The sequence below is a fragment of the Diadema antillarum genome, unplaced genomic scaffold (assembly GCF_040938485.1).
Source record: "Diadema antillarum isolate AM-2024a unplaced genomic scaffold, OU_Dant_1.0 seq00000131_RagTag, whole genome shotgun sequence".
Taxonomy (NCBI): Eukaryota; Metazoa; Echinodermata; class Echinoidea; order Diadematoida; family Diadematidae; genus Diadema; species Diadema antillarum.
In genome coordinates, this window is record NW_027271209.1 from 640,851 (window position 1) to 665,153 (window position 24,303).

General features: G+C 39.1%; 1 protein-coding gene across 1 annotated transcript; it reads left to right on the forward strand.

Moving 5' to 3' along the window:
• Positions 1 to 11,006: 11,006 nt before the first annotated feature.
• On the forward strand, positions 11,007 to 21,058 carry LOC139727460 (uncharacterized). Its single transcript, XM_071638433.1, has 6 exons — positions 11,007 to 11,210; positions 12,324 to 12,683; positions 14,894 to 15,022; positions 15,472 to 15,704; positions 18,911 to 19,054; positions 20,170 to 21,058. The coding sequence occupies exons 1-6, from the start codon at positions 11,024 to 11,026 to the stop codon at positions 20,602 to 20,604; spliced, it is 1,488 nt and encodes a 495-aa protein (XP_071494534.1). The 5' UTR covers positions 11,007 to 11,023; the 3' UTR covers positions 20,605 to 21,058.
• The last annotated feature ends 3,245 nt before the right edge of the window (positions 21,059 to 24,303 follow it).

The window sequence follows — 24,303 nt, forward strand, 5'->3', positions numbered from 1 at the left end:
GAATGTTGGAATATTGTGGCATCATTAATAATGATAGGCAGGCTTTAGACCACTAATACAGTATCATGATTTTATTCACCCTTGAAAACCAGGGGTGGTATTCTGAGGTCGTAATTAAGTCTGTAATTAACTTCGTGATTACCCTTACAAAAAATAACCATGAAATTTACGGTATTACCATGGTAAAACCTCAATTGCCATAGTAAAACCATGGTATCGATGGTATTACTACGAGTACCACAGAAAAACCATGGTGATGCATGGTGATACCACAGAAAAACCATGGTAAAACCTCAATTGCCATAGTAAAACCATGGTATCAATGGTATTGCTACGAGTACCACAGAAAAACCATGGTGATGCACGGTGATACCACAGAAAAACCATGGTAAACTATCAATACCATGACACGACCATGGTACTGATACGTATACTATAGAATAACTGTGAAGTCTATGGTATTTCCATGGTTTTACCATAGGCGACACAAAATAACCATGGTAATAGTATGTTATAATTTTTATACCATAGCACTACCATGGTATTACTACCAGTACCATGGAAAAACCATGCTATCTACTGTATTTGCCTGGTGTAACTATACAGGTACAATAAAATAACTATGGTGATGCCGGGTTATGGCCATCATACCATGGCATCACCACGGTATTACCACTTGTACCATGAAATAACCATGGTATATAAGGAATTTCCCCAGTATCGCTGCACTAATTAACCATGGATATACCATGTAATAACCATCATACCATGGCACGGTTCTGGCACTACTAGGCCTACTTGTACCATAGAATAACCACGGAGATACCATATGATAACCATCATACCATGTACTACAACCACAGGGTCTTTAATCGTACCGCAGCATATATAACCATAGTCTTTTTGTCATCTTCTGTATTTCTAAGGGTACACAAAAATAGCCATGGTGATACCATGGTTCAACAACAACATATCAATTATGATATTCTTATAGCTGAAAGGGACTGTACAGTAGGTACTGGTTGAGATGAGGATTCAGATTTACAACTTATTTTTTTCTGTTAGATGATAAACCTCTCATGAAATAAAGTGTATGAAAGAGCATATACAGCTGTAATTTCAAGAAGGATTCAACGTTTTGAAGAAAATTCGTCTTGAAATGGCTGAGATTACCAACCCCCCCCCCAAAAAAAAAAGATAAAAATGAAATTGACAGGCCCCATCTTTCATTAGGAGCTCTTTGTTTTAATTTGTTTTTAGATATCTCAGTCATTTCTCAGCCTGTTTTCATTAAATAAACGTTTGAGTCCTCTTCTGCTCTTTATCATTTCAAAGAGTGGTTTCTAAATATCTCGCAAAATGTTACAAGCTGAATCCTCATCTCATCCAGTACTGTATACTCCTTTTAAATGTCAAATAATGACGAAAAAAGGTACATTCTCTACTGGTATCACAAGGAAAAAATGGTCCCATTATAGCTATCCGTTTGACCCAACTTGTTCAAATAGTTGCAAACTGGAAGTAGGCCGATACTCGTTCACATTACCATGGTGTGAATTACCATAGAATTAAAGATGAAAATTAATACCAACTCACGCCATTCCAGCTGACACTAAATTGAATGAGCTGGCACACTCTGAAAAAAAAAAACCCAATCAATTCCAGCTGAATATTATGGCCTGGCTCTAAATCATTGATTATGAAGTTTTATTTGTACCAACTGGAAAACATGTCGTTCAACTGGCAGACTCACTAGTTGACTCCACTTAGACAAGTTGACTCCAAACTAACATTTCATTCCAACTGACAGACTGAAACAAAGGAAATAAACTAGGCAATTGTCTACCAATTAGAATTCATTGACATAACCTACAGATTCACCACTGGATTCCAATTGCAAGAAACGGAATAAAGTGTCATACTGAAATATCAACTACCCGATTCCTGTATAGATACAATAATTGTATTGAACTTGACTAGACACAACTGGCAGATTTACCAGTTGATTCCACTTGAAAGCGATGGAATGGACTGGTACACTGAGAAAACATAGATGACTCCAGTTTGAACAAATGGATCAAACTGTGATGAGTGAGTTACATGTGTGTAATAACAACATACCTAATAGTAGTAGCATAGTGGTACTGGTGATAATAATGATGATGATGATGATAATAATAATAATAATAATAATAATAATAATAATAATAATAATAATAAGGTCTTATCCAGGAGAGCCTCTCCAGTGTTGTCGCTGCTCTATACCACAGGGCCCTGCCATACCACTAACAGTTGAACTGTTCTAATGAAAATGACAGATTAAAAAAATTAGATCTATTGTGTAAACTGGAACATTAAAGCCTATTGGTTGATTTCAGTAGGAAGAAATAGACCAAAGTATGCCCTTAGACAAAGTGGGATCAACTGGACACAACAAGCAGATTTTTCAGTTGATGATCCACTTGAAAGAAATTGTGTGAAATGGCATACAACAACCAGTTGATTACAGTAGAAACAATGAGTGCACATTCGAGTTCGACACCCACAAATCATACAGCCAACAAAACAAACAACCCATGAATTTGACACCTAGCGAACAAGGCCCACATGACTGCGACACTAGGTAAATAAGGCCCACGACACTTTTACAATAAGCCCCATGATGCAATGTCGAGCTTGTGGGCCGTATGACTTGTGGGATGACCCCGAAAAAATTGGACCAATTTGGTGCAGGTTGAATCGACTGGACACAACTGGCAGATTTACCAGTAAGAACTGGCATACTAAAACATCAACTCCATGATTCCAGCAGATTCAACTTTTTTGAACCAGGCTCTTGTATACCTGTTGCAAATGACTTGACACAACTGATAGATTTATTCAACTTCAAAGCAATGCAGATTTAACCTACATGCACTTTGATAAAGTTTAGGCTGTAACAGTTAGTAGAACCCAGCCGGGTAATGTATCAAACTGGCATGACTGGGGAAGTTCATCAAATCTGGCAGTTTTACCAATTGATTCCACTTTTTAAACGATTATAAACGTACCAATACATTACAGTCAAAACTATTGGACCATTATGAGTATACTTGCAACGAATGGGAAAAATCAAAATATATATCAACCGATTCTAAAGGTAAACCCCTTAAACTCTAAGGGACGTGGCAGGAGAGGGAAGGGCGGAATCCACCCTCGATGTTTCGAGTCTGCGATGGAAGAGACCCTGTCATGAGACATTTTCCTGACTTTTTTTCAAGTTCAACTTCAAATTCATTGTTGTTTTTTCCACAGCAAAATAATCTCTATTTGGTGAACATAAATCTCGCTTTCTTCAATGAAAGTAGAATGCATGTAATTTGTACAGAGAAAGCAATAATTGAAAACCTAAAGTAGGGGTACAATGCAGTGGTTGCTGAGGTAACAAAAGTGAAATAAATGAAATATGCATTGTGTGAAAAAAGCAGGGACCCACTAAAAAGACAAAGCTTGTGAAGTACGGTCCCTTCTCCGATTGAAAAAAAAAATCGACACAAAGATTGATTGAAAACAGCAACAAAGAAACTCTTTAAAAATCTGACTATTCTTTATCGGAGCAGATCCAGGAATTCCGTAAATGGGGTGGGGGTGGGGATGGGGGAGGGATCTGTCATGGTGCCACGTCCGCAATTAAAGGGGGCAGACACGCCCATTTTCATTTTGTTTTCTTTTTATTTATTTATTTTTATCTTATCAAAAATTAAAGAAGGGGCCCCCTGGAGCTATCACTGCTGTAACATTAATCACTGCGATTGATTGATCTTATGCTAATTATGGTATAAAAGTGGTCAATGAGAATCTCATAAGAAAACAAAGGAAACAATAAAAAAAACAAAGAAATACATTTGAAACTAAAAAAAAAATCATATACATAATAAATTGGCTTTTGGAAGTCCTTTAATGTCTGATGCATGGTCTTTAAACATGTAAAAACAGACTTACAAATGATTAAGAAATAGACTCTTAATGCTTTTAATTAGGCTAAAATAAGATGATGGGCCTAATTTGCACAAATAATTAATTGATGAATTAAAATTAGAAATTGACAATAAAAAAAATATTATAAGATATATAACACATAATTTTGTAGATTACAATGTGGTTGTAACTTGGGCCAAATTTCGCTACGATCGAAATACTAATGGTCGAGATCTTGTGGAGGGGGGGGGGGGGGGGGAGGCGAAATTCCCTCCCAAAATGCAATTTTTAGCATTTATAGCCAAATAAGCCTGGCCCGTTAAAGATAAGCAAAGTTTTGGAACTAATTCACATTGTGTGTTATCTCATACAAATTCCAAGTACGACCCAAAATATTATACCGGTATGTTCATGTAATAAATGTACTACAGCCTGTATTTAGTATATGTGTGAATGTGTGTAGTGTGTGTATGTGTGTATGTGTGTGCTTGTGTGTGTGTGTGTGTGGGGGGGGGGGGTGTGGGTGAGTGCAAACACCCGGTTAGTACTAATATATCCATGGTACCAAGAACTGACTTCTTCCCATGCAGTTTAAACCTCATTAACCCAACTGGAAAATGTAACACAAGTTGATTCAAGTTGCACGAACCATGTTTTGACTTGGTTTCTGTATCGCTCATGAATATTCATGAGAGAGCATCTAACATGCAAAAGGTGAGAAAATAGATAAAAGACATAAAAACCCAAAGTATATATTCTGGGTTTAAACTTTGAAGTATGTTGGGAAATTTCTCTTTTGTTACCAACTGTTTTAACTTGTGTTATAACAATGCATATTCATATTTTGATAGGACTAATATTATGCATGACATGTAGTTAGTAACCATGCCTTAAACCTTTTCAGATATCAGCCCATATATAAAGAACTGATACACTAGCAATGTATCTAGGAATAGGATGTATACTCTAGGTATACAGATAGGTAGACCTGTATAGATTAGGATGTAGGTCTTGTACAATAGTGTAGAAACAGGTGTATGTGATTCGAGGTCAGGTTATGTAGGTAACATACTAGTACTGCATGCTGTAAATACACGACCATTAATGTTATTTTTCTTTTCAAATTGTAAATACCATGGTAATACCAGGGTAATACCATGGTAATACCATGGTAAAATCACCTCAGAAATACCATGGTATTGTACCATGGTACCGGTATCATGGTATTTGGTAAGCACAGTAATACCATGGTAATATACCATGGTACATGGTAAGAGCAGTAATACCATGGTATTTTGCCATGGTAATACCATGGTAACGTACCATGGTTTTACCAGGGCAAAATTACCAGGTTTCCATGGTTCATTACCATACCATGGTATTACCATGGTAAAACCATGGTTCTTTTTTGTAAGGGTAAGTCGTGAAGTTAATAGGCCCTTAATCATGGGCAAAATCGGTATTCTGAGGACGTAATTAAGGTATGATTAAGTCCCCTGTAATTATCTTAGGTCCCTCCCATCTAATTGTTATTCCATCCAATCAGACGCGTTGTTAGAAGCCAAAATGATGATTACACGCGCAAATATGCCCTCAATGCGCGCTCCTCCACAGCCCCTGTAATTACAACCCAAGAGCTCCGTGCGCACACTCCGGCATTTGATTAACCCCTCACCTACGCATGCGAAGATCTCAACCTCTTTGCTCACATAAAATGACAAAATTCCTCGAAGATCGGCTATATTTCTTTTTTTCTCTGAATTCTACGGATACCACGATAACAACATTCAACCGCTCGTCGGTTACCGAAGACGGTAAGCATCGTTGCGGCAGAGAAAACACGATGTATTGGGTGATATCGGAGTAGTTAATGACACTCTTTGGTATCATTAAGTTTTTCATTAACTTTCATACTTAATTATACCCTCAGAATACCGATTCGTAATTAACTCTGTGATTAAGTCCTCTCAGAGGTGCACGCGCATTGATACGCGCAAACGCGTAGGTCCTTCCCGCCAAAACGCTTGTTGCTATGGTAGTTAATTTACCCCCTACTTAATCATGCTCTCAGAATACCAATTCGGTAATTAAGTGCTAATCAGACACTTAATAAGCTCTCAGAATACGGCCCCAGAAAAACGCGGTTCCTGCCATGGTGCAATAATATACAAGTACCCGGTTTCGAGGTATCGGGGGAAGTCCACAGAGAACTGTGTGTTTCCACACATTGGTGATGAGTGTACAAACTGTCATCGAATCATGTATATCAGTGGTATGGTACACAGAGAGACTTGTATGAACTTGTATGAACAGATGAAGAGATGTGGAGTGACAGTGATCTCATGTAAGGAAAAACGAAAAGGGCGGTCGTTTCATTGAGGAGAAAATGTAAGTATACAAGGCTGGAAAAGATGGTGCATTCATTTGCAATATTTACCATTAGTTATTTTGCAGCATGTCACGGTAGTTTTAAACCAGGAGGAAGTATTGATGATGGTAGTTCCAGTTTAGTTTCTGCAATCGGCGCTTGACTCGTACAGTCCCATACGCGCCTGCTGCCATCTGCCAGGTACCTTCTAGTCGCACTGTAAAGGACCTCAAAACCAAGCTCTCTGTGTATGAACTCCCCTCCATCGATGAACTCCTCACTTCACCACCTCCTCCACACACCTGGAAATCAATGGTGAGAGGTGCCGTAGAAGAGCATCGCACAGACATCACCAGGAATGCAGTCAGCACAAAACCATCACTACACCTACTCTCTACTGTCCTGAGTCATGAACACAATCTCCTTCCCTCCATCATTCCCTTACAACATCTCCGACCAGCAATACCAGTCAAAGCCCAACTGCTCAGCGGGGTATACCCAACCAACTCTCGCCTTCACACCATAAGGAGCAAAACAAGCCCAGGATGCCTCTGTGGCTACACTGATGAAACAGTGACCCACCTGGTGGGCAAATGCTCACTGTACCAAACCCTTAGAGACAGCTTCCTCACCAAGTGGCCAAAGCAATGGAAAACACACCTCACCAAAACTGCAACACCACCCGAATGCTTCACGAGACTCACTCTTCTTGGATCCTGCTGCAACTCCACTATCTCCCTCTCTGACTGGAAAAACCCCTCTCTGTTTCATAATGCATCTCTGAGCTTTCTTTTCGACATACATAACAAACGCACAGCTATGTAGTTCTATTAACTGTTATCCCGTTGTTAGCCTGTTGTTATCCTGTGACCTTGTGACTATTCATTCTCGACCTCACTCTGCAACTTTAGCAGTTCTCCTGACTGGAGGAATTCAAACAAAGAAGAAGAAGAAGAAGTTATTGGTTATGTGAAGGGTACTTGCCGCTGTAACTTGTGACGATGACGCATCTATCAGTCCATTCACAATCTAAACTACATTGCTTATTCTAATTGTTGTTGAACCAGGAAGTGTGATGAGAAAAACAGATCAAGAAGTCTGTGATAAAGTATACGTTTGTAGCGTGTTGAAATTACCTCGGCCACCAGTTGTAGGGTGGAACATCCTATTACCGGACGCTTTTCTTTGTGGCTTTGAATTCCGTACTCATAGAATGAAATTTCGGCTAAAAACAACACCACTTATTCACAGACTCATGGAAATTACGAATTCAGCCAACTTACGTCATTTCTTCGTTCCAGTTTTTAGAAAATATGCTTCAAACATACCCCTCTAAAAATAGTGGTTTTTTGCGCCGTGCAAATCGCATTGTATTACCGGACGCTATTTTCGTAATCGAATAATCGAGGTCTTTCTCACCTAATCCTTGCACCAGAATCACAATTCATCCCACAAATCACCGTACACATTCTCACCGAGTGGATGACACACAAAAAAAAATCTGCAAATGAAGCTCAAATTTCGTATTTTACAGTAAAATGTCTGTCTTGACCATTTCGAACAGTTCACGCAATAAAACCTTGTGAGAGATCGACAACTGGTTAGAGTATACGTGCTTTGTCTATGGGAGCTGCACGCGCGGGTGATGAGTTGCTTGCCCCTTAGCGCACAACTATTCCGCATCGTTCGCGTTTGAGGACGATAGCTACAATTTTTCCGATATTGATCAGTGAACTTTTGGTTCTTATAGAATCTTCAGCATTTTTCCTGTATGTGAGTGGGATTTCATAGAATTTCAGTCGCGAAATGTGATTCAAACATGCATAAATATTAACTATAAACGAGGTGCGGGTCACTCAACTATAAATTTGAGGTAAAATGTGAATTTTTTCGTGTTTTTACATTTTTATGTGGCGTTTTTTGCGATTTCGGTCCACACAAAGTTCTGTGAGGCTAATCTACGAAGTCTCGCGCGTACAGAATGTCATTAGTACGCAAAAATGTGCGTGTCCGGTAATACCATGGTGTCCGGTGACACCATGCTTGCCCCTACATTGTATGTATTGATAGTATTGACTGTGTTGAAATTAATGTTTGTTGAGTCTTACGAGATTATTAAAAGATATTCTCGATCCTGAGTGAAAGTGAAATTTAGTCGCTTGTGCCTGCTGTGGAAGGGAGGATGACTTAATCATTAATGTTGAGAACTCAGAGATAACGCAAATAAGACAACTTAGAATCAATGTACTATCTTGTCGGATCCAGTACTAGTCAGTAGTAGGGAACACCCCTTTGCTGGTCAATAGCTACACATGTGACAGGAATGGAATTGCAAAAAACGCTTTATTGTACTGTGGCATTTGGCGATTGGTCTTGTGCATTAGAGCTAAATATGCAAACTAGGCACACCGTCAACTAGTGTGCGAACATGGCATGGCACATAAGGAGTTTAATGATGATAGTTCACATTTATGTATTAATATTAGAAATCTTTAATCATTTAAGTACCGGTAGTCTTAATTTATTGGACCCATTAGCAATCCAATGATGCATAATAAATAATGTAATAAAATGCTAGGCCTACAGAGGCCATTGCAGAAACTGACAAGTGTAAATAAAATATGAGTGTAGTTGCTGATCCTTTATAAGTAAGTTCAAGTTTTCTAAAGTAAACTTGTGTTATTTCACAGTACAGTATTTTCTCTCTTTTTTAATATCTTATCTATTTGGTTGCCTTGTGTTTGTGCTGCAATGTCTATGTTTGTACGTGAAAATGATTAGATGCAGTCATACATGTTACCATACAGTAATGTTAGTGTCCCCTTTTTTTTTCTTTCTTTTTTTGCCAGGTATATTTGTGACCGGCGACAACGGTTTCAGGCAAAAGTCGGGAATGTTGAAAATTCATTTTTTCACTGAATCACATTGCCCATTTCCTAAGCTTTGCATTGATATAAAACACTTGTATTCTCCGGCACCATAAGTGGGCATAGCAAGAGAAATAAAATGCACTTTTTAAGTTGTTAGCCTGACAAAATTGCGAGAAAACAGGCTTTGAAGATTCACCTCTTTCTCAAAGACTATGTCCGAGCGTCGATGCGAGGGGAGAATCACCCATCCGTACGATGGTGCCAATCGATGTTAAGCTCCGCCTCTAGCAACCACATCGCCTTCTGATTGGCTCACTGAGAGAGTCAAATTTCCCGGGCACCTTCCTCGGAGCTCAGCGCATGGATCCGAAAAACAATGCGTTTCGCTCGGGTTTGTTTACAGTACGTCTTTCAAGATGGCGAATACGATAATTGCACGTATGGTTTACATGTGTGTGGTGCACGCATTACGCAATGGCATCCACACGCCATGACCGTGTGCATGTAACAGGAGCGGTGGCGAATCCATACATTTACAAATCGCGTTTTCATTGTGGTTGATTTGTCTATATCATTGGCAACCCTTTTGAAGGCAGAACATTGCTTGTGCTGGCAGGGGTCACGCTTCCTGTTTGTGTTGTTTTTACAAGACACGCATATGTTGCTTTGTTCGGTGGTGCTAATTAAATCAAAACAAACAAACAAACAAACTCGACTCGTTAGTTTGGTGCGATCTTGACGTGTAGTATTTGAATATAATTAGTCACATGTGACCGCTCCTTTCCTGTCATCTACTCCAGTACCTTCATGCTGTCATAATTTCTACTACTTGTACAAGTAGACAAGTTTGAGAATATCTAGTTTTCTTTTCACACGGTTATGTCATGCTACATGATTTTTGTTTCACTTCCGTTGTAGAACATTGCGGTAGAATAGTTTGGATAGAAAGCCAAACGAAGAGCACGCACTACAGAGCGAGCGTATATAAACCACTATAGCAAGAACAATGGAGCATGTAATCGTGCATGCGAGGACAAAGCATTCCCCAAACGCTGCAACTGGTGTCTCGAAAGCCGAATTATGTAAATGTATGCGACGCACCAGCCAATCGCATGCGAGACCCCGCGCCGTAGCAACGCTGGGGATATTGGCGCGGAGTTCGAAAGAAGCTCGAAACTGACGAGTGCGATCCAACATAGGGTGTTTAAAATTCCATTTTCGATAGGAAAAACTTAGTCTTATGCTATGAAATTTAATGTAGATGTAGAAAACATATCAAAGATTCGATTTCGGCAAAAAACCTAAATCGACAAAAATAATGGTCAAAATCTTTGTACCCCGCCTAGGAGGGAATTTGCTCTTGCGACTTTTGCCTGAAACCGTTGTCGCGGGTCACATTTGTAGATGTTTGATATCTTTTACATATAAAGTCATTGCAAATATTTGTGTTGACCCAGTATTCCAATGTTATAGTGATTCCATTTGATTTTTGATGTTTGCCTTTTGGTCTGAAAAGTTTGAAAGTCATAACCCTGTCCTTTCATCTAATAGAATTTCATTCTCCTCCTTGAACGGATGCCACAAGACAGATTAACTGAATTGTCCTTTGTCATTCCCATAACAGTAGTATGGGACTTCTAGCGATGAAGTGTTGGTGCTGCTTTCATAAACTCCTGGATAGTCACTATTCACAGCTTCACACAGATTTGAGTTAAGAGCAATATGAGTTTCCTGATATATTCATCACTTATATATTTCTTTGTCTCCACCTCTGTCCCTCAGATTCTAGAACTTTCTTCTTATACTTCAAAAGGTTTAGCATCCCAACATGGCAGATCCTGTGGAAACTCCACAGGAGTTTAAGTACGAGACCAAATTCGTGGTCTTGAACTATCTGGGCATCCTTCCAAAGTTTGAAGAAATGGGAGGAGATTCAGAAGAGAGTGAGGCTGATGACGAAGACAGTGAGGGCAGCAGCTATGGAATGGGCAGCCAGGCCAGCTCGCATTCGAGAGGTGAGAATTATGGTGCTCCCTGATGGGTTTACTTTCCTGCCAGTTCAGTTTTTTTATGAAGATGACATGTTGCATTTATTCTCTGTATTATTGAACTTGGAAAGGTCGCAGATTGGAATTCTCTGTAATGGACCAAAAAGTTTCATTTCGGTTAACCGACTCATTTTTTAAATTTTTTTTGAAGTTTCTCTTACCTGAGAGAGTAATATTTTCTCTACCTTCTATCAGAATTTGGCTACTTAGAACAAAAACAAAATTGAGAATGTTCTGCTGTATTTGTGTGTTTTTTTTCTCAACAATATTTGTTTCTGCATTGAAACTTCTACAAAGCATGCATGGGTGACCCAAGTTTTTACATGCTTGATCGTTTCTCTCTTTTCTATGAAATTGCACCCCATTTTCTCTCATTTCAATCACTTTTTTGATTGAAGTAGGACTGGCCAATTTTTGCCTAGTTAAATATCAATTTAAAGCATAGAACTTACTTACTCTTTTCCATTATATACAATAGTGGTTATTCATTTTGCCCCCTTTTTGTGGGTTTTGAGCGAGGCAATCACATATTATGTTATTGAATAGGTTATTATTGCATGTATACCATTACAACACAATCAAACTGTAACTACTTAACATTTGGCCTAAGCTGTGTCCTGAGAAACAGTGGTCAATAGTTCATCACCCAAACATGGCCATGAATAAGTAATACACATGTACATCTGTACATTATTTGACCCTGTGACAAGTCACAGTTAAAACCAATCAAACAGCATTATTTCATTTGACTTCCAATCACTACAGAATTTAACATTGCTACAACAGAACACAAGAAAAGCAAACTCACAAGGTACAATTTGTACCATGTGGTGTCCAACTGCTAGGTGAATGACAGGGAAATCAATTGCCCTCAAAAGGTCAAAATGAGGAATTTCACATTGAAAAACTCACAGCAACATGGTTCTAGTTGATAATGTAGAATCTTAAAGTTTTCCATGTTAAGAGAGAATCCGTTCTACTTCAGGACTCCTTGCAAAATCTTCCTCCCTAGAAGGTGAATATGAGCGAATGGTAATACTCAAATCTTTGTTTATAAAACTGCCAATATCTTTCCTATAGAAACCTCATCCAGTATAGAGAGTGATAGCAGAGATAGTGAAGACTTCCGACAAATCCGACGGCTGGTGGCAGCATCCGTTGCAGTTCCCTTCCGCAATGAGACAGAGGCGGAGCCGCAGAGCCGATCCTTCCCAAAGCTGGCCGCCGCCCAGCCTCGCTCGCTCCACCTGGATACTCCACCACACATGGACGACTCGCAGCTGCTACCCAAGATCAGTGAAGACACGTGCGAAGGGTTCAAGCTGATCTCCGAGGACGTGGTGACGGATGCTCTACCAGATGTCTCTCAAGCCAGCTATGCTACCACCGGATCATCCTCACCATCTGTAGGGAGCAGTGCTCCTCCATCTTTAACCATCTGTAAGTTGCGGTAGTGGCATTGCAATATGTAGCAGTGTCTTGAGAAGCTAGGCACTTCATTACCACATCAGTGCATTTGATTAATGCACTTTCTGCACTAACCTTGTGGGTCAGGGCATGCCCATTAACTTGTCAAATAAATATATTCGTGGCATACTTAGGAATGCAAGTACCACCATTTTTTTAAATAATGACTGCAGAAGTATTGAGGACTTTGATCATATCGTGAGTGCCAAAGTTAAATCTCGGTTCAAGCTATACTCTATAGAACGGCACGTTTTATCAATGTTTCCAGTTTGACAAATCTGAGTATCATGGTCCTACATGCTACTAGGGTCTCTGTTACTGGGTATACTCTGTATTTGAAGCTAAGAAACAAATTAAGTTTTAGAAATAAAAGACAACTTTTTCTGAGTTACTTTTTGTCCTGATTTCCATTAATTTCTTCATGTTAGTTAATAAACACATGTGCTTGTCAAATTTCCCATGGACTATTGGATGTATAGTTTTTGATACATGTATCTCTAGTGCATATTTTTTTTTCTTTCTTTAGTCTTGACATCTAGCTTGCAGACATAACAAAGATTTTGATCATTTTTTTTATATGAAGAGACAGCCTTGGAAGTGAGAAAATCCCCCTTTCAGACTAGAGAGTTCTAGTATGGATGTAAATGATGGATATAGTGCTGTATGTGTCTAAATACCTGCACATTGATACGTCATGTCAATATACCAGGGCTCGATATTAATGGTGGCCATTCCAGGGGCCACCAAAAATTGATGTCTGGCCACTAAACTTCCAATAAGGTTATCTATTGGTGGCCCGATCAGGCAACTAGGTTTCAAAATGGATTGTTAGATTTATTTACGACCAGTACATTTTTTGTCCCCGCCGAACGAGTTCGAGCAGGGGACTATGAAACGGGCTCCGTACGTGTGTGTGTGTCCGTGTGTCCGTCCGTGTGTCCGTACGTCCGTGTGTCCGTGTGTGCGTCCGTGTGTGATCAAAATCTTCAATTTGCTACTTCTCTGTCATTTATGAGCCAATTTTGATTCTGTTTGCTTTATATGATAGCACTACATGGGAGCTTTGAAACTTCTACACAGAATTTCAGTCGTGACCTTTGACCTTGACCTTTGACCTATATTGTACATTTTGCTACAAAATGCTACTCCTTCGCCATTTCTAACCCGATTTCGATTCCGTTTGCTTTATGTGATGGCACTAGGTGAGGGCTTCAAAACTTCTACACAGAATTTTGACCTTTGCCTTCTTTGACCTTTGACCTTGATTTTTGACCTGTATTGTACATTGGCTACAAAATGCTACTCCTTCGCCATTTCTAACCCGATTTCGATTCCGTTTGCTTTATGTGATGGCACTAGGTGAGGGCTTCAAAACTTTTACACAGAATTTTGACCTTTGACTTCTTTGACCTTTGACCTTGATTTTTTACCTATATTGAACATTTTGCTACAAAATGCTACTTCCGGCGGGGACATATATTACGCACCGCGTAATTTCTACTTTTCCTTGTTTTTTTTGGGGGGGGGGGGCACCAAGGTTTGCAATTTAAAGACATTAGTGGTGCGAATGGCCTGTCAGAGAAAAAGTTAGTATCGAGCCGTGAATATGAATTGTACATTCATACCATCTTAATTATAAGGTGTTCACTGATTAGAGAAATTGCCTGGAAATGAAATTGTTCATTTCCTTAAAAGAAGTGAGCAATCCACTCAAAATTGTTTAGGTCATAAAGATTTACTAAACCATACCAGCATACAAAAAAACGTATGTGTGATCGACATACTGTACTGATGCTTAATTCTATCCATGCGAGAAAGCTTGAAATGGACATAGTCTGATCTAGAGCCAACAGAAGTATATGATTTGCCAGTCTGTTAATGTACAGTATGACAACTGTTGGTGTGCTGCCTCTATACACAGAAAAGAAAGAATACAGTGTATGTGCATTTCAAATAACTTAAGTTTAATTTTCCTTTTCAAAGAGGGAGGAATCAGAATAGTGAATCACCATTACATCTTGTCAGTGCTCTCTATGTCTTTTAACCTGTTGAAGACTAGTTCTGGGTACATGTGGGCAGGTGTCTATGGGAAATGTGTGTTATATCGTAGCAATATCAGCTCGTCCTCAGTGGGTTTAAATGATATATTATGATTTCGATCTTCTCCCTTTTTCTGTCTTCAGCGCATTCGGGCTCCCCCAGACCAAGGAAGGTGGTAAAGAAAAGGAAGAGTAAAGATTTACTTTGTGATGAAGGAACAAAAGACAGAATGAAACTCGTCCTGTCAGAGTTAGAGACACAGTTCAAAAAAGGTAAGTGCAAAATTGACACCATGTCCTGCAACACTGTAAAGGCTATATAGCTCATTATTCTCAAGACATGAACAATGAATTGATCACTGGTATGCATATGTATCTGAAAATTCTAGTGATTTTCCAAGAAAGATATATTTTATGTTTTGATATCTATTAAAATGTCTCCTGAAGGATTCCCAGTTGATTTAGTGTGAGATAGACGAAATTTACGAAGTACTCTCTCTTTAGATGAAAGTTATAGAGGTTAAACTTTTGTGTGAGGATTTTCAAATTGTTTTGCTATCAGATGATCAACTAACCTGATCCTCGGTAGAAATTCAAAGAGCTTGGGGAAGATAACAGCACAAAACACTGCCAAACAACAAACGAACAAACACACAAAGAAACAAACAAACACAAGGAGCGTAATGCGTTTTTATTCAATGGATTTTCACGGTATTAAACAGAAATGCAGGCTGAGGGCCTGAACTCGTCGGCAGTGCTCTGCGCAATCAGTCGCGAGGCCCTGGTCGCCGAGAGAATCGCGCAGATCGGAGACTGCATCATGATGCACCACCAGGGCGAGCTGGAGACGGCCTTCCACCAGGTCATGGGTCACGGCGAGGGCTCCATGAACTATGGTGTCTTCAAGAGTGCCATGAAGAGTCTAGTGAAGAACACCGTGCCGGGCTGGTATCACGTAAGTTTTTTACCTTTTAGAGTCTCTTCCACACAGCTCCATAACTACACTTTCAGATCTAGCCTAAGTAAAGTCTGCTGTCCAAGGGATAGAATCAGGTAAAGAAATTGACTGAAATCAAACAATTAAAAACCAATAAAAGTTTTAATTACATTGGACTACAAATTGAAAAATAATGGTAGGGTAAATTTTCACAAATTTTGTTGAAATTATGATTTCAGTCACAGTAGTATGAATGTCATGACATCATTTTTCTGTTGGCTTGCACAAGCAGGTTCACTATTAAATGTGTGATCTCACAAGTTCCTTAGGGTCATGTGGTGCACTGTAGATTATCAGAGAAAGCACTTTGTTATAAGGATGGCTTGGTATGTACTTATCCATTTCACTGTTACTTCGAACCTGAATCTTCAAAATGAGTAATTTTTTGGAGGTTGTACATGTATCTTACTCAAAGGGCAGAAGGCCCTTTGTAGCAACCAAGTTTCTGAACACTGAGTTCAGCAGATTTGAATATCCCGTGTCACATCCATCTCCTCTTCAGGTGGAGCTTACATAGAGTAGCAATTCTGCCTAGAATTCTGGGGACTCGGGTCAGAAGTGCCTTAGAAGTACACATCAAAAAGACATTTCACTACCTCTTAGCATTAAGATGAAACAAACTAATGAAACAGTAATTAAGTTTTGTGCACACCTTAGTATAAAAGTTTGTAAGCATTTTTCAAATAAAATATACACATACATACACTTAACTATAATACTACAATACAATAAACAAATAGAATAGAATGCAGTCATGAAAATGCTATAACAATGTGTACAAGAATTCAAAATCAGGTTATGCTTCAGACATAAGTTGAAGGAATCAAGTGATGTAGAATAACAGATAATAATTGCCAAAGTTCCAAAGTTCTGGGGTGTAAGCAAAGAAGGCATGATGCCAAAATGGTGACTAGGGGTATATTGGAGACAAGAATCTCTATGCGATCTTAATATACATCATGGAATCATTGGTTGGAGATCACTAAGATATAGAAAGCTTTATAGCTGACTTGATGGTTATGTGATTCAATCCAAGATATATCATAATCACTGGATGATAGTGCTCCCTAGTGCCATATTGAGTGCCTGATAATCCAGCCTCAAAGGTAGCTCCATCCAAGAAGTAGGTGAGGTATGACAGGGAGACAAACTTCCTTATCAGGCAGGTTTCTTGGTTGTCAAGCTATGTCAAAACTAGAAATCATTTCCTTTATTGGGACAACATCTTTGGCCTAGCATGGATTACCTTTAAGTGGATTAATTACCATTTATTACCATTATTGTTTGAAATAATGAAAGACCCAATGGGCAATTCCGCGGTTAGTAACGTTACATTTGAACAAATTTAGATATTTGTTTTTACTACTAAATTACCATTTATTAATTTCAAGTCAAAATTATGTCAAAAACATGTTCATTCCTCCCAGGTTTATGATACAGAAAAGAATGAATACAGTCCAATAAATATTAGAATTGCTATGGCAACTTAAAGGGCTAGTTAGTAACGTTACGAAAAAAGGACATGACAAAAAAATCAATGTCTTGTAACAAAAAGTGTGCAAAAATTCAAGTTACTTCAAACAAAGTGTTGCATTAATTTCAATTATTGCATCATGACAAATGTTCACGCAAATTTTTTTAGCAGTTCGACCAATAATTTTTTAGCCAGACCTCCAAAAGCATGGTTAGTAACGTTACGGTTAGTAACGTTACATTTGTCTGGAGTAATTCCGCAGGTCATTTCACCCTTTTGTAATTGACAAAATGTCACATGACTTCTGGAGTATTTAAATGTATTCATCTTTTACCCTTTAGCAAAACTTTGAGGAAAAAATTTCAAAGAAACCCACTGTAATTTGCATTTAAGTGAATTTCAGCATCCCCAGTCCCACATGTACATTTTAAATGATGGTTTTAGATCTCGCGAAATCAGTAAATACGAAAAATAAAATCTACTGAATTTGAAAGACCTTAATGATTGGTGAACATCCATGGCATTAGTTGATACCTAGATTAAAGAGTAAGATAAAGAGGCACATTTCTTTTATCCATGTCATGTCCACCTAACTGCGGAATTGCCCCAATAATGATTTCTGTATTTTTTTTTTTCATGGGCCAATGCAATGGCTGTGAGTTAAATGCAGCATTGTCTCCTATCATTGCTTACTTAACCCGTTCCTTACAGGAACCTGGTATACCGGGTTCCCATGGCGTCAATTGATACTTAGTATACGGGAACCTGGTAAGCCTGGCTCCCAAAATGTAAACAGGAGTGCCTGCATTCGTGGCCTAAATTCATGTTAATTTGTGTTATGCTGCCCAGGAAATTGGCTGTTACAGAAACATTAGAGTTTGTGTAACGGTATCCGTTTCTTTCTGTATGACAACTGCATGTATTGCAGTATTATTTGCCTTTTCTCTAATGTAGTGTGAGCTTGTTTTGCTGTAAAACTTGTCTAGAGATGTACATCAGCAATTAAGGTTGAGCTCGGTAGATATTTGATTTCACTGACCCCATTCAGGTGCCTCTTTTGTGTATAACAGAAGAGATTGTAAGCCCAGGCTCTATTCATACCTTGCGCCCAATTGATATTTCCATTGTTCAATGGCACATAGTTGACTGTTGACATGGGGTTCAAGTACCACTTGACTGCTTTCGCACAGGTGGCAATATGTCCGTTCTTTGTTGCCTGCTAAAAGAATCTCATTTTGGGGCATTGAAGGTGCTCAGAGAATATTTGGAGGAACGGGTTAAGAATGACCAAACATCGCCCTCATGTAAATAAATGAAACCCTTTATTCAATCAACAAACAATTAAAGTGTTAACAAACAGCACAATGAGGAATGAACAAGTAGTATGAAAACTGAATTCTGCGGCCAAATATTGAAAGGGGCAAAATCAAACTGTGTCACACTCCCGTCGCTATCATCAAAATCACATGACATAAGAGAATGCCCATCATGGAGCAAATAAAGTAAAAGATTTATTGTAAGATAATCAAGATTGCTTCCTACGTTGTACAATGAGTGTTCGATGAATTTTTTGCTTTCCTTCTGAGCTACGTATAACACATGTTTGTGCTTTTACTTCTATTGTAATCTGCTCAATGAAAGTAACATACTTCCATGATGTGAAATTTTTCCCTCTGGGGACATTCCACAGTTAGCAGTGATGATGAAATTCACGCGACAACTGGCCGTGAACGTCCTCCACCAGGGTAGCAGAGGAGTTGCCGCGGTGACTGATTATGCTTCTAGATACATAGAAGAGAACCTAGCACAGGCGATTCTTGAGCAAGGTGGTTGGGTAAGTATTGGCACAGTTGATACCGTTTTGCTGGGGTCTCGGATATTCCCATAAAGCATGAACTCTGCTTTGAAGAGACAAAACCATGACGATAATTTGAAGGGAGCTTAATTTCTGTTGTCTGAAATGGATACAGCGGTTGAATAGGACATATTTCTCATCAGATATTTTTTTTATTTTCAAAGTTAATTGTACCAAAGGAAGAATATTACAGAGCAAAGCATTAGCCATGGGTATCGAAAAACATAATATCATTCATGAAAACTATGTGTGTGAAGGCACATTCACCGGTAGCTTACAGTTTAAAACCAGACAGCACATTAACTAGTTGTTTAGCATGCTTAGCACAGCATAGCCCTAATTTCAGACCTTTTTTTATTGGGACATTGCTTCTGTGTTGTCCTGGTACCAGTGACCTGTCTCTTGTGTAGTATTATGACAGATGATTTAAACTTTGTGATGTGTGCTCAGATCCAAGGCAATTGTGGGCCAATCTCTGTTGTTTTCTCACATGCCTTTTCATTCTCTCACTTTTGAATTTCCCCTTCTTTGAGACAACAGTTAAATGACTTTGAATGAAGCTCACAATTAGATGAGAGAAAAGCCAAACATCAAAGAAACCCACACCTGTTTGATTACCGTTTCAACTGTCGATGACAGACTCTAAGTTCTGTGTGGAATGTGTGTTCAATTTGCTACTTTATGGTTAACAGGCAATAGCTAGTTGTAATGGCTAGATACAAACCCTTGTTAGATGTATTAAAGGAGTCTGCGCCAAAAACCTACATGCACTGTTTGCCCTGTCTCCTAGGCTTTGTACTGAAGCTGCTCCCATCTTGTCGGGAGTAGCTACAGTGCAGGGCGCATGATACATGTAAAGACCCTAAAAGGGATGCTTTGGCACAGACTACTATAATGACTGACAAGGGTTTGTGCTTGCAAACTAGGCAATGGCTACTTTGGTATGAAAACTTTTAGCACTGTAGGCTGCTATGATTACTATTATCCTTGCTGCTATATTTCTGCAGTAAGTCCCAAGTCTACATCAGGGCATGTGTGCTTTGTCAGTACAAAAACTACTATCCGTTCTTTTCTTTTTCCCCCCGGTTCTGCAGGATGCAATGACCATGGTCGATCTGGACAAAATTGACAGTGACACGTGGTCAGAGATTTCATCAGGCAATCCCTCACCCTTCCACAACCGATCACCCATGCCGGCCTCCCCGCCCATCTTTACAGACCAGGCAGGGTTCTTGACCCCTCATCACCGCTCAGTGGCGGGGACGGGAAGAGGCAGGGACCAAGCAGATTCCGCCGAGCTGGGCGTCCAGCCGGCCCACCAGGAGGTGACGATGAGCCAAACAGACTCTGCCGGAGCTGGTAAGAGGAGAGTGAAGTCCGATACCGACGCCAAGGATGTGGCCATGGGCGATGATGATTCTTCGAGGGGCAGAGCCTCCAGCTTTGGGACTGGGTCGATGATCGCCGCCACGGCAGCCGCGGCCACTGCGGCCGTGGCGGTAGGTGCAGTTGTGCTCCTGAAGAAATAGGCAGAGAGGTGGCACAGATGTATTGCCAAACCTGCTATTAAAGCTGCAACAATCCCTGCACAAAGGCCATGTGTCTGTAATTATGGCTGCAATGTCCTTTGCATGCAGTTTGAATGTGATGGGACCCGGGGGTTCCCAAAACCTGTGCAGGGAAGACTTGCTCTGCCACTTTCCATCAGATGGTCATTAATGCACTGGCTCAACTGTGCTGGAGGCAAGGTAAATGATATAGCACAGAGAGGACCGATGTTCTGCTCTGGCATGGAATGTTGACATACATTTCAATTTTATCATGTGATGCTGCTTTAAATGTCATACTTTGTGATAATTTTACTCTGCAGTAGGTGCAAGGTACCCAGACAGCCACTGCGAAGTAATGTTTTCTTCTGATTATAATTATGTGAACATTTGAATGTTTCACCTTAGGACTTTCATCCACATATTCTAAAGTCTTGATATAACTGGGGTAGTGCATTATGGGATGGAACACTAAAAATCTACTGCCTTTATTCCTTCATACCTATGTACTAACATATTACTGATATCATGAGGATAATGAAGATGCAGGTAATATTTGTATGGACCTATAATCATATTAGCTTTAAATCTCAGATGTGGAGGTATATTGCTCAAATGTATCCTATTTTAGATGTGTGATTCAAGAACAACAAATTTTGCACAAAGAAATAAGAAAACTGCCCTATTGTGAATCTGATCTCGGCATTATCATTGCTGCTGTCTTCTCTCTCTTTTTTTTTTTCTTTTTTTTCACAGGGAGTGTGGGCAGCTACAACTGTAGTAGCATTTTCATGTGACTTAAGAGTTTCCTCCACACTTACAAACCACATTTCAGGCCACCCATTTTCTGCTGTTTTATAGAGCACAGCCCCATATATGACAGTATTTTTAACCTTTCAGAATCATAGCATGAGTAGCTTTACACTTTCTGTGCCCAGGCACACAGCTGTAACTTGCCAGTAAATCCAGTAAATCCCCCTCAACTTGAAATTTACTGTAAGTTAGCGAGACCATTCAGGTAAAGCAGTGTGCCTCATTTCAAAGGAAGGGCCATGGTGACATTACAGGTATAAAAAGTATGAAATAATTTCATGTGTACTCACATGTACCTGTGCATTCCGATACGCGCTTACTTATAATATAGTTTTCATGAAGACCTATATCCAGTTTTTAAATATATTTTAGCTGGGTATTCACAAAGACTTTGAGGTGATCCCCTAGAACTTGACAATTAAAGCGAAGCTTGCACGAAATTAGTGAGTCACATGTGTTCGTCGTGCGGAGTAACTCTGAAAGCACTTGTTGACACCCAAAGTATGCACACCACAATTTACAGTACGTTCTCACGAAAACAAATACATGTTGCTACAGATCTTTCTTTGAGAGAAATTATTTGGAACAGGAAAATCTTTGATATTGTCTGTGGTGCAATGTCAGTTCAATTTCTCCACTGCACTATTTTTTTTTAAACGCTAGATAAACTAATAGTATCGAGGAGGTTGAACTTACTCATCATGGCTTCTTACAGTGCAGATATGTCAAAGGGATGACACCAAAATGTTCTCTAAAAACCTGAAATATTTGATGTGATGTACATTATACGAAGATTTTGAATATTCTTGTCTATTGTGCGAACTTGCTATTTTCTTTTGTCAGAAAATTACGATCTGCACTTTGTTAGATGTGGCTGATATGCTCCTCTTTTCTTCTTCTTCTGGTGATCAAGTAGTTTAGTGCACTGTGCAGTTATGTAATATTGTATTATGGTAAAGATATGTATGGTTGAATGAATGGTGTCAAATATTAGAGAAACTGTCATGCACTTGTGAAGAATTGAGGAATGGCTTGTAGAACCAAAATGTAGTAAAAGCAGCAATAATAACAAAGGAATAGACAATGCATGATATAAGTGATGCACAGAAAGGGAGAGAAACTTGTGTGAAGTACTTAGTGGGGAGCAGAGGACGATGAGTACAGCGTGCTCAGAGTGTCTTACTACATAATCTGGTTAAGATTTTCTTACTTAACATCTACTGGTACAAATAGCATAAAATATGAAATTATATGGCCATACTGTAGAGTACCACAGCGTGATGTCATAACCATTCATCGCCATGGAAACTGGTTCTAGACAACCTCACCCAGCACCTGGTTGTGAACACTGTTGTTGTTAAACCATGCTTGCACCTGGTTCCAACCTAAAGCTGTTACTAAAGACTATGACAGCTTCTTTTTGGTACTCTATACTATCTTTTATGTTGTTGATATTCAGGAATAGTACATTTGTTTTTGTTTTTGTTTTGTTTTGCTTCATTTTGAAATAGCAGAAGTAATATGCAATGAGATATTCAGGAAGATTTAATGTACAGTTAAAGAGATGTATACATGTACAAGTAATTTTGCAGACACTATTGTGTGTCAGTATTTGAGAGGAAGCTACATTGCCAAAGAAGTTGTGGGAATCAGGAAGCAAAACCTGTGCTGGCCTCAGCACAGATGAATTGATGGCAATCACACATTACCCAACTCAGTGTGAACAGCTTGCAGTAAATAGTATGTTTATTTTTTATGCCTCCCACTCTTCCCCCCCCCCCCGAAAAAAAATAAAGGTTTATTCACCTAATGGAATGAATCTCTCTGACAGAAATATGTGACCGTGCACCTCAAAACGAAGATAAAGTCGCACACACTGAGTTTGCGTGAGGACTGAAAATAAGTGAAATGGGTCAACCTAGCCGAAATTGAATTTTTCATATTTTCTGAAAGAGCGGGTCTTCTTTTACATGATGCTAAAATTTGGTATCATAAAACGGGCAGGAAAGTGTGTTTTTTTTAGCAGTTTATCTCGAACATTTTTGGTAGAATAGTGTGATTGGATGTGTCTTTAGAATTCCTTTTTAATTTCTGAAAAACCTTGTCCACACTCTTCACTTTCAACTCTAATAACTTTTGAAAAGATAGTGCTACTACTTTGAAAGTTGGCGTCAATTATGTACAGAATGTGTTAATGAGGCATGCTTAATTTCATTTTAATCTAATGATCCCATCATTGTTGTTACTCTGGTGGTTTACTTCCTGTTTTTTTGTCCCATTCATCGCACAGCCAGCACGGTTTGGTAAAGATTGAGCGCTTGAATAGACACTGTACTTCAGAGCCTCTTTTCTCGGTTCACACTTTTGCTGAGTTTGTGCTTTCTTTCCAATATTTCGATAGGTTAGTAGAGTCCATTTGATTTGAGTTATACATCATTTTAAAGCTTAAAGTCTGTTTTTTCAGAATATGGTCTTAACTAAAAATTCATGTCTGGCGACTTTTTGTTTGTTTTGAGGTGCAGGGTCACATATGTAAAAATCATGGAGTACAGTAAGATGAACCTGTTACTCTCGCTGTGCAAGTGCATGTTTGTATGCTGATAAAAAAATTGCTTACCAGGCTATTACTTTTGTGACTGCGATATTTGCAGCTGCAAAATGCCAAGTGTCAACATTTGAACTTTATTTGTATTGTCTGTTTCAGTCTTGCATATTCCATTCGTTATTTTACGTACTCCCCTCTACACCCAAAGTATCTGACATGGTTGAACCATGTCTAATTTAAGTTAACTTTCTTTTTCTTGGTACAGTGTACCTCTGTTTGCATTGTTCTGCAGCTACAGACCACAGACTATTTATGATATTTTG

Bases quoted from the DNA above. Each gene is read 5' to 3' on its own strand.
- LOC139727460 (XM_071638433.1), top strand. From the start codon at position 11,024: ATGGCAGATCCTGTGGAAACTCCACAGGAGTTTAAGTACGAGACCAAA. The intron at 11,211-12,323 runs GTGAGAATTATG...TCTTTCCTATAG, and splicing joins GGCCAGCTCGCATTCGAGAG to AAACCTCATCCAGTATAGAG. The intron at 15,705-18,910 runs GTAAGTTTTTTA...GACATTCCACAG, and splicing joins CCGTGCCGGGCTGGTATCAC to TTAGCAGTGATGATGAAATT.